The sequence below is a fragment of the Myodes glareolus genome, chromosome 19 (assembly GCF_982192425.1).
Source record: "Myodes glareolus chromosome 19, mMyoGla1.1, whole genome shotgun sequence".
Taxonomy (NCBI): Eukaryota; Metazoa; Chordata; class Mammalia; order Rodentia; family Cricetidae; genus Myodes; species Myodes glareolus.
Window position 1 is genome coordinate 61233898 of NC_142044.1, and position 11131 is coordinate 61245028.

The 11131-nt window shown below is 41.5% G+C and overlaps 1 protein-coding gene across 1 annotated transcript; it reads right to left on the minus strand.

The window, feature by feature from the left end:
- Positions 1 to 9799: 9799 nt before the first annotated feature.
- On the minus strand, positions 9800 to 11131 carry LOC125407171 (olfactory receptor 8S1-like). Its single transcript, XM_048444548.3, has one exon. The coding sequence runs from the start codon at positions 10816 to 10818 to the stop codon at positions 9874 to 9876; it is 945 nt and encodes a 314-aa protein (XP_048300505.2). The 5' UTR covers positions 10819 to 11131; the 3' UTR covers positions 9800 to 9873.

An 11131-nucleotide genomic window follows, 5' to 3' on the forward strand; every position in this document is an offset into this window, starting at 1 on the left:
ATTTTAACATAGTAAAATTATACATAATAAAATAATTATTAAGCAAAAATCATAGTTATAATATTTATATTTGTTTTATTTTTATCATAATTAAGGAAAACTAAAATTATCTATTTAATTTTTAATTTTGTCAAAGATTTCAGAAAGATATAATATTACCTAAGTAAACAGGAAGTAAGCTACTTCCAAAACTCTAGAAATGACAGAGACATCTCACTGCCTGGACAGTCATCCAAAGTTCCTCTGTTTCGTTGGGGCATCCATCTTCAGCTTTCAGGCCCATAGTATCCAGCAGACATTTCCATGAAGCAGGAAATTTTAAAGGCAGTTCAGTCATTATCTGCTATGTCCTGCAGAATGTCTCGCAGACTCTTTCATGAATCAGGAACCCCAAAAGACCATCTCACCTTTAGACAAGTTCAGCAGTCCTCTCTCTGTGGGTTCTCTGTGTCCAGTTTATGTAACAGTCCAGGCAAGAGCAGTTTTTTGTCCAAATGGTTGTCAAACTCCATAAGAAGTCTCTTCGATGTCCATCTTCCTCTTGAAGTAGATTGGTGCTGTCAGGAGCAGATGTGTCTCATTGTCATGAAAAGTCCTAGGTTATTAAAACATTAAATGACATATTCTGTAGTCTTTGAAAGATATGAAGAATGCCTATCTAACTGAAATATATCTCTATATATCTAGAAAATCTAACTAATATGACTATAAGCTTGACTATTATTGATGATTATCTATTAACCTATATTTTTAATTATACATTATATTTTTAAAATGAACTACACAATCACAATACCTTAATCAAGATCAGAAATACATATACATGTAACAAAATTGACCTTAAAACCCATACCAAAGCAGACTATTCATATCTATATCATATCCCCCTTTAAATGTAAAAGAATATTTATAAACAATATCTGGAAATATGGATGTAGTTATTTCTTTCCAAATTTCTTTCTGTTGTATAGGGGTGTTGTTAATCAGGTCTTTCATGCTAAAACCTGTGTGCTAGGTTCATCTCAGTTGGCAGTTGAATGAAGTAATTTTTTGAGGGTGTTTATAGCAACCTTTTAGGAGGGCCTGGTTTATGATACCATATTGGTCTAGAAGGAATCCATAGGGTCTCATTCTCTGTGAAAACAAAAGAAGAACACCTTTTTCAAAGCATCATGTTCTTAGATCCAAATTTTGAAGTCAAGGTATTTTTAAAATATCTACCTTGGATTAGTTTAGCAGCATTTACAAACAAATATCTTTTAGCAGCTGTTGCTCCTTCCTCAGCATTCAAACAATGCAAAGAGAGCATAATAGCATACAGTATCAAGATTTTCTGTGTATTTTTCATCTTTTTGTGGCTTTATTTTAACCACTATTTCTTTTATTTTTACTTTTTGAGATAGGTTCTCTGTATATCTTTGTCCTGGAATAGCTCTGTAGACCAGGCTGTCCTTGAACTCACAGAGATCCACCTGTCTCTGCCTCCCCAGTGCTGGGATTAAAGGTGTCTGCCATCATACCTTGAATACGCAGAGGTCTGTCTGCCTCTGCCTCCCAAGCTTTTTACAAAAAAAAAAAAATACTTAGTAGGTGAAAACAAGCCAAGTTGGCGGGGGTGGGAGACCTTCTAGGCTGTGGACCATTTGGGCCTTTGAGACCAGTCCACCTGGTAGGCATGGCATTCAGATCCACGTGGGGCTCCAGATGAAGATGGACGCTAAAAAGAAATCCCACAGTAGCTCAGAATTGAGTATAATAAAGAGTTATTTATTTAAGGGTAGACTCACAGATCACAGTCCCCTGCACGAACAGAAAACAGGAACCAAATTCAGCAGCTGGAAGAGAGGGAACCCGCGCTTTACATCGGTATTAATTACCCAAGTGGGTGGGTAACTTAAAGGCTACTGGCTGGTGCATTCTGACTGGATAAATACTAAAATGCTGGCATGTGTGCGTTCTGATCTGAGTGAGCTCTTGTTAAGAAGCTCTGGCCATTTTTGTTGTCTTCTTTCTGTTTCCTCATTTGCCTCTTTTGTTTCTAAGAATGATGCTGGTCAATCTGTGTGACTTTAATACTTTTTTAATTTTTTTTTTTTTTTTAGTTTTTTTTTCCCATTGGTTTCCCTTTTCCAGGCTGACTGTGGTAGGTGAATAAATACTTAGGGTGCTGTTTGTCTGGGGAAAAGTTCATATTCACATAGGAAGTAACATGTAGGGGGCTTTTTCGATCTTTAGATTATAACTCAAAGAAGGGTTACTCAGAGGTCATCCTGTTCATAGTCCAGTTCTACACAGAGGAGTGACCAACTAATAGTGTGGTTGATTGGCACTTTCTGCAAGGGAGGATTCAGTGGTATGCCTTACCTTCGTCTTGGAGTTTTAGTAGAAAGCCCAATGGCGGTCACTAGATGAGCTTTTCCCTCTCCACATTATCATACCCACTCGTCTCAGTGTGGGGAGACCAGCAGGGGTGTCATTGGCTTGCTTTGCTCTTTGAATGAACAGCAATAGCTATGTGCAAGAACGCAGATTCTCTCCTAGACAGCGTGATTTTGTGTAGGTCCCGGTGTTCTTCAGAAAACACTTGCCCTTGACATTCCAGTCCTGGCCCACTTTACATTCTCCCTTTAATGTGACCTGAAGCCTTAGGAATGAAAAGCAGCTTGTCAGAGACATGGTATTCTATGTCCACCTTTTCTCAAGAATCATACAGGCGTCCATGACCATCTGGCCGAAGGTAAAGAACCAGAGAGAATTTACCGCATCACCGTATTGGAACTATCTGCATGGAGCCGGTAATTATTTTTTTATCTCTGGCCTGACTTTCTAGGTTGTGATAAGAGAACCTGTCAGTATGCGGAACAAAGTGTGCTTCGTGTGAAACCACACTGTCACGGAGAAGTGATGAACTGTGGGTGCCATTTTTAAAAAATCCAGTTGCAAGCAAGCATCTCCACAAGTACCCCAGTCTCTCAGATGAGATAATGTCTAGAAACGTAGTTGCAGAGAGACAGGTGAGGTTGTCACTGAGACACACGGAACTCAAAACAGCTTTTTGATAACTTATCTTCTGTATTTCTTGACTGGGTTTTAAACTCTTCCTTATCACAACCTGTCCATACAAAAATTGACTGTGATACCACATCATTTGCATGGTTTTAATAATTTACCCAGATGTTTCATGTGCAGGGTTCCGCATACACTATCAGCAAACATTTCTTTAAGTGTCTTTCAGCCATTTGAAATTCTGACCACACTGAATCTAATAGAAGAAAAATTGGGAAGTAGCCTTCAGTGCATGGGCACAGGAGACCACTTCCTAAACAGAACACCAGCACAGACACTGAGAACAACACGACATAAATAGGACCTCTGAAAACTGAGAAGCTTCTGAAAAGCAAAGGACACAGTCAATAAGACAAAAAAAAAAAGGCAGCCTACTGAATGGGAAAAGATCTTCACCAACCCACATCAGACAGAGGATTGATCTCCAAAATATATAAAGAACTTAAATAACATCAAATAACATCAAAACATCAAATAAGCCAATTTAAAATGGGGTACAGATCTAAACAGAGAATTCTCAATAGAAGAATTTCAAACGGCCCCATCTCTTTAGTTCCCTTCTTTCCCATTAATGGTTGTCCCACTAAGTTATTTGGAAATAGATCATATTAGTAAACAGAAATAAAGACCAAACCAAAGAGGAAGAAATGGAGGCAGTGTGGGAATAATTCCACTTTGAGAGCTGAGTTGTAGGTGATCTCAAAGACAAAATACAGACTAAGGGAAAGGAAAGAGAAAAGTGTCCCCAGAGCTAGCATGAGATAGATACCATGTCATGGCAGACCTAACGTCTGTCTTTTCCATGTGCTCTGATCTGTGAAGTGGGTATCTCAACGAGACTTTATCCATAGGGAAAGAGCAACAACTATTGTTCACTAGTAAGGTGCCTCCTTTGTCTATCTAGGTGCCAGGAGGTGATGTTAGAAACATTAACTCTGGCCCTGAGGTCATAAGGTCAGGAGAGCTGCCCCTGCCTGCCACCAGCTGCAATACTCAGGAGAGCAGACCCTACACCTTGCAAGGACAACACAAAAGAGTGAACCCCACTGATGAAAGTGTGGGTGAGTCAGCCCAGAAGTTGTAAGCATGGGATAGCTGTCCCCATTACTCACCTGCCAAGTGGTATCATGAGCAGAGGGGAGCTGACCCTGAGGTGGGAAGGGCGGGAGATCTGCCACTGTTACCCGGCAGTTGCAATACCTGAAAGGGCAGGCCCTGCACCTCTTGAGGGCAGTACAATAGAACCAACCCCATTGGCGGAGTTGTTGGTGAGCCAGCCTTGAAGTTGTGAGCATGAGAGAGCTGTTGAGGCTGGTGGGAGAGCTGGTCCTGTCGTTCATTAGCTGTATCACTCGAGAGAGTGGCCCCTATGCCACAGCTGGGCAACACAGTAGAGGTGTAGGTGTGGGAGAGCCAACCTTGATATGGAAGCAGGAGAGCTGGCCCTTACTCATGTTTGTAAGAGGTTAACTCACTAGAACAATACAGGAGAGCTCACCCTGCTGGTGAGGACAAGGGAGAGCCAGTCTGACAACTACCCAGGCCCAGAACCAGGGTTATGTGTTGGCCAATCCCAACATCCACCCCATCTGTGATCTGCTGGAGCATATGAAGGGACTGGTCCTGCAGACCCAAGGCTACAGGATTTCCACAACTCAGGGCAACAGAAGGATAACCAAAAGAAGTTCCAGTGAGGGCCCAGCATCGACAGTGTAGCAGAAACCAGAAGACTCAAACCAGGCCAATGACTCTGCAGTGAACACTTTCAAGTAAAGATATATGGACAAAAGGGTCTACTGTGTGACTAACTGTCACACTACAACTTCCATGACGAGACTAATATTTTCCTTCTACAGTTGCAAGGGCAAAGGGCAGATACAAAGGGAGGGACAGGGAAATGAATGGGATGGAGATGCATGGTGTGAAAGACAAAGAATCAATAAAAAGAAAAATGTTTGAACTAAAAAAAAACTAAAGAAAAGAAAAATTAATTCATGTTTGCTATGGTTTCAGTGTGCACCCCCTGCAGTAACCCACATGACTTTAGACTTGACTGGTTTGACAAGGAGGACAGACACATGTCAGAAAGGCTGGGACTGGGAGGGCTATGCACACTGATGGAGATGCACCAGCAGCCTGGAAACTCAAGGGGTTTACTTTATGTCTCTGAAAAGAGGTGTTTTTATGGCATACACGTGAACAAGGAGATGGGTTTCTAGTACATGCCTGAACATGGAGGTGGGTTTATAGTACATACCTGAACAAGGAGATGTGTTTATAGTACATACCTGAACACGGAGTGGTTTTATAGTACATGGCTGAACATGGAGGTGGGTTTATTGTATATAGATGAGCAAGAAGGTGGGTTTATGATATATGGCTGAACATGGAGGTGGGTTTATGGTACATGGCTGAACACGGAGGTGGGTTTATGGTATATGACTTAACATGGAGGTTGGTTTCTGGTCTACAGATGAATAAGAAGACAAGTTTAGCTGACCTTGGTAGGAGGACTCTGTAACATGTGGTCTCAGGCCGTAGTCATACAGAAAGAGGAAGGTGTGATTAATAATTTCTGTACACTCTATCAACATTTGTCCTCAGACCAGGAAAAGACCTGGTCATCCCCTTGAGCCTGACAGAGAGAAGGCCTTGTCATTCCCAAGGGTGTGAGGCACTGGGACTCTTGACACAGCCCATGTCTGTGTCAAACAACACACACTCATCCCTTACTTCATCCACTCCCCACATACCCTCAAAGTTTGCATGTTGGAACCTTAGTCTTTCAGTCTGGCAGTGGTGAGAGGTAAGGTCTAGGGGATAGAGTTTGAGTCATAGACCAGAGCACTCTTGACTGAATTAATGCCTTCCTCATGGACCTGGCTAGTTCTCCTGGTGGTGGGAGTTCTTGCTCTCAAGCGTCTGGATCAGTCACCACTAGAGTGAGTTGTTGTAGAGGGAGGCTGGTCTCCTATTTTGTCTTTTACACTTACATGCTTGCACTCCCTGTTTTCACTACGAATTCCAAGGGGTGGACTGCCAGCATCATGCTTGGACAGAGAGCCTAAATATACTTGTTTTCTTCGTAAGTTCCTATGTCTCAGATATTTTGTTGCAGCAACAGGAAGCAGATGAAGATGACGTGACAGATGACGTGACAGGAGACTTCCAAGTTAAGAGTTCAAAGACATCTTTGAGATTCCTTTATCTGGTGCTGCTCAAAATCAACAACAAAAACTGATTCTTAGAATAGAAACACATGAACAATTACTCAGACTTTTTCTAATACAATCACACCATTGTGTTTTTTTTCATGATTTTCTTATTCTAAATATTTTTCCAAGGGCGCTATATAAACAGACTTCTCAGGTATAATAATTCAGAAGGGTAGCTACACTGGGTGGCCAATGAGTGACCAGCTGAACTTGCATGTCCAGGAGATAAGTAAATTGAGGTCTTAAATTTCTTGAATGTTTGCTGCTTTGACTTCAATAGCTTAGTAATTTTCTGATATGTATTGAACAAGAATGCCTTTTAGCTCTGTTTTCTTTTTAAGATTTATTTTTATGTTATATAAATGAAGGCTTTGCTTGAATGCATGTCTGTGCATTACATGCGTGCCTGGTTCCTGAGCAGGAAAGAAGAGGGTGCCTGAAACTAACGTCACAGATGTGGTTATGGAAGCTGGGAAGAGAACCTGATTGGTCAGTGCTTTTAACTACTGAGCCACCTCTCCAGCCCCAATTACTCTGTATTTTTTAAATATTTATTTTGTTTTTACTTATGTGTGTATATGTGCCTTTGTATGGGGGTATCCTATGAGGTGGAAGGAGGTGTCAAATCCCCCTGGGACTGGAGTTACAGAAAGTTGTGACTATCCTAATATGGGTTCTGAGAACCACATTCTGGTCCTCTACACAAGCAGAGAACACCTTTAGTTAGCCCTTGAGCCATCTCTCCTGCTTCTAAGTTCCCTTTCTACTTTGGAAAATCGGAACTTGTAAGTTACTTGTTTGTCTCTTTGAACTGTGTATAAATACTGCCTTGACCTCTGGACAACTTCACAATCTAGGGATGTCTTTCTCAAGGACCTAGGAAACATCTCTGAACTAAAAACACAGCGGAGGAAAGTATTCCCAGCTCTAGGTCTCTGACGGCAGAGATGCTGAAGAGCAAACACAGAAGGTCTAATGAGGAAAAAAACACTTGAAAACTCAGAAATGACCCGATGCACTGGATATATCTCGTGGACCAACATCTCTGACAATGCCATCCAGAACCTTTCTACTAACTCATCCCAGTTTAAAATTTCTCCTGCCTTTGGTCCACTGGAGTTGAGCCTCTCTAGTCTGCCACAGTTGTCTTTAAAGTCTTCCTGGTCTGTTTAACTCAATACAACATTTCCCAAGGTGATCCAGCTAGTGGGTGAATTGAGTTTTACTGCATGCACAGAGGGATCAGGTGACTGAGTTTAACCGTGTGCACAGAGGGATAACTTGAATAGAGTGCCTTTGATCGTAGAATATTGTCATCACTATGGCTCTTTACACGTAACTTTCTCTTCCATGTAGGCATCTCGTCTCTAATGTGCTTTGTTTTTATCCTTTTATTTATAGGATTCTTGATTGTTATGAAAGACTGTGAAAGATCCCCAGTGCGGGGAGACTCTCACTCAAGTCTCGGGATAACACGACCCCCACGTAACTCTTGAGAGACCGTCCTTGCTGCAATCACAGGAGGTTTATTGACAGGCACTGGGGCAGAGACTCATAACCCACGCAGGGGAGGAGTTCGACCCCAAATAACTGGGAGAAGGGGTTTTTAAGGGAAGAAACCACAGCCCAGTACTCCGAACAGGGTAGGGAGGGCATTGTCATAGAAAATTCCGAAAATCCAGTGATGATCACAAGGGGGCAACTCCCTGTTTCTCAAGATCACTCTCAAGATTACAATCTAACTTTATCTTCAGCTAGTTCCTGAAACAGTCACTGAACCGACTAATCCTAGATTTCTGCTTCTTCTCTTCCTGCTTAGATTTTTGGCTCTATTTTTTTTCCTGCTAGGGGGTTCTGGATTTATCCAGGTCTTTCAACTGCATTTTAACAATAATAAACATAAAAGTGCTGTAAAAATGAGTGAATTATACAGACAAGATGATATGTTTGTTTGTCCAGAAAACCCAAAAGATTTTATAAAAACAAACAATAAGAACAAAAGTGGAATTTTGAAAATGGATGTTCCTGTGTAGAAAAATGGAAGCTGCTCTACTTTCAGACAAAATTTATATAAAAGAGCAAATGTTATATTAAATAATAATTGTGATGCTAGTTAAAGGAAAGGCTCTGTTTTTACATTCTAGAATGAAAACTTTTTCCTCAGAATATGTTTCTTTGTCTGGTTTTGGTATCAAAATCTCATTAAGTTACCTGAGAATATTTCTGCTCTTCTGTGCTTTGGAAGATCTTATCTAAAAAAATTATATTATTTCTTCTTATAAATTTTGCTTAATATTCACTGTCAGTTCAGGTAGAGTTAGGGTTCCTTTTATGAGAGGTTTGAAAGTATAAGTTGAACTTTTTAGATCTACTTGAATGTGAAAATTAAAAAAGAATAGATTTTTCAATGCCAAATACTTCAAGAATTTGGAGAGCAACTGGGATCTTCATATGTTGCTGGTGGAACATTAATTACACAGACAGTATTGAAAGTAGCAAAGCAGTTTCTTGTAAAGTCAAGCATTACAATCAATATGACCTCAGGTCTCCTCTCCTAGGTATTTACCCAGGTGGGTGATCGCATGCGCCTTCACAGATACTTCTACCCATGTGTGTACATTACAGAATAAATGAGTGTATCAGCATCACCACGCTGAAGGAAAGGAAGCAGACACAAACATCTACTTTACACTGTTACTACATCTATGTGAAATTTTTGCAGAGGCAAAATTATAGTCATTGAAGGTTGATCTGTGGTTGCCAAGGGCCAGAAGTTGAAAAGAAATATACTGTCAAAGGCCCATGGGAGCTCTGTGTTAGGACAGAAATATTTTATACAAGATTGTAGTGGTGACTTCTATTCCTATACCTGCAGTTCTCAAAATACCTTTATGAAACTCAGCACAATATAGAGCGATTACTTACCAATACCATTTTTAAAAATAAAGAAACGATCAAACTGTATGTTAGAGTCAGTGGGTTAGTAAGTTATGTCATAGAAACAGATTATTTAAAAGATAACGCCAAGGCAGTTGTGATACGGCCACCTTGTATCCACGGAGGAGGAAAATAAGACAGGGAAAGCTGCTAAGTCACACAGAAAAGATCATAGGTACAGGGAGCTGGGTGGTCTGAGCCACTTTTGAATCAGTGGATCACACTCCTTGACCAGTATTAGAGCTAAAAAATTAATCAGCAGCCCACTGGGCCCCAAGGTCATCCCTAGTAAAAAGGACTTGACACTGATACACATATAACAGTACAGTGGAATTCTGCCCAAAGGAAAACGGGTCCTATTACTAAGAGAAAATAGAAAGTACAGGGTGGGGGAACTAAGAAATGTCCTCTCCCAGATAAAATAGTAAACAAATATGTAAACATGTTTAAATTAATTTTATAACAGAAGAGTCAGATATTTAATGATTTGTCTCTGAACAGAGTTGACCTTAAAGCCACCAAGGGAGGTGGCATTTCTCGAGGAAAATCCCAGTATTTTCACATAGCATTGACCCAAATGGCATCATTATTAAATCTCTCCATTTCATGACCTCCGTTCTTCAAGTATTTTCTTCATGCTGTGTTTTTGATCGACTTACTCAAAATGCCGCCAGCATTTTCCAAGCATTTTTCTGATAGCTGTCGTCACCTCCTTGTTCTTCAGGCTGTAGATGAGGGGGTTCAGCATGGGGGTGATGACACTGTACTGCAAAGAGAAGATGATTTCCATGGGGGAGCCCGAGGTCGGCATGGTATAACGCAGTCCGGCTGACCCGAAGTACAGGATCACTATAGTGAGGTGGGAGGAGCAGGTGGAGAAAGCCTTGCTTCTGCCTGCGGTGGAGCGCATGCTCAGGATAGTGGAGAAAATGCAGCCGTAGGAAGCTAAAACCAGAAGAAAAGTCCCAGAGGCGTGCACAACAAAAGACCAGAGCAAGACAGTGGCATTAGTGGAAACATCCGAGCAGGAGAGAGGGAAGAGGGAAGGAATCTCACAGTTGTAGTTGTGTATAGTTCCATAGTCGCAGAAGTCCAAATTCGCAGCTAGGAGGGTATTAATGAGTGAGTTCAGTATGGCCAGTCCCCAGGAGCCCCACACGAGCCCCTCACAGAACCAGCTGCCCATTATCTGGCGATAGAGTAGAGGGCGGCAAATGGCTGCATACCGGTCATAGGCCATGACTGCGAGGAGTAAAGCCTCGGTGCCTCCAATGGCGAACACAAAGAAGGCCTGAGCCAGACAGCCCTTCACGGGGATTGTTTTTTTCTTGGATATTAGGTTTTCCAGCATCTTGGGCACGGAGACTGACGAATACGAAAGGTCGACGAAAGAGAGGTGACCCAGAAAGAAGTACATAGGAGAACGGAGGTGAGCATCAGCCATTACCGCTAGCAGAATCACAGAGTTCCCTGCCAGGGTCAGGCCATAGATCACAAGGAAAATCACACAGAGTGCAGCTTGGACCTGAGCATCAGCCGACAGGCCAAGAAGGATGAACTCAGAGACCACACTGATGTTTCCCATGGCTGTGTAGTGCATCTTCCTCAGAATCTGGAAAGCAAAAGTGATGAAACAAAAAACCTCCTCTTATATGATGCCTTCTCTTCCTCAAGAAAATAATTTCTTCCATACCCCAGAATCCAAATTTCATTGACTGTTGATCCTGGTATGACAAAATTTTCTATATTTTAAATGCCACACGTTTGTGATCAGGCCAGACTGCTGCCCACACTGGCCATTCCCCTCTTCTGACATGGGCTGTTGGGCTTTGGTTGCTATGGAATACTTTTAGGTCTTCAGTTCTTCTGAAGAAAATGGAGATGTAAAAAACAATGTGGGTGAAGAGTAAAAC

Bases quoted from the DNA above. Each gene is read 5' to 3' on its own strand.
- LOC125407171 (XM_048444548.3), bottom strand. From the start codon at position 10,818: ATGCACTACACAGCCATGGGAAACATCAGTGTGGTCTCTGAGTTCATC.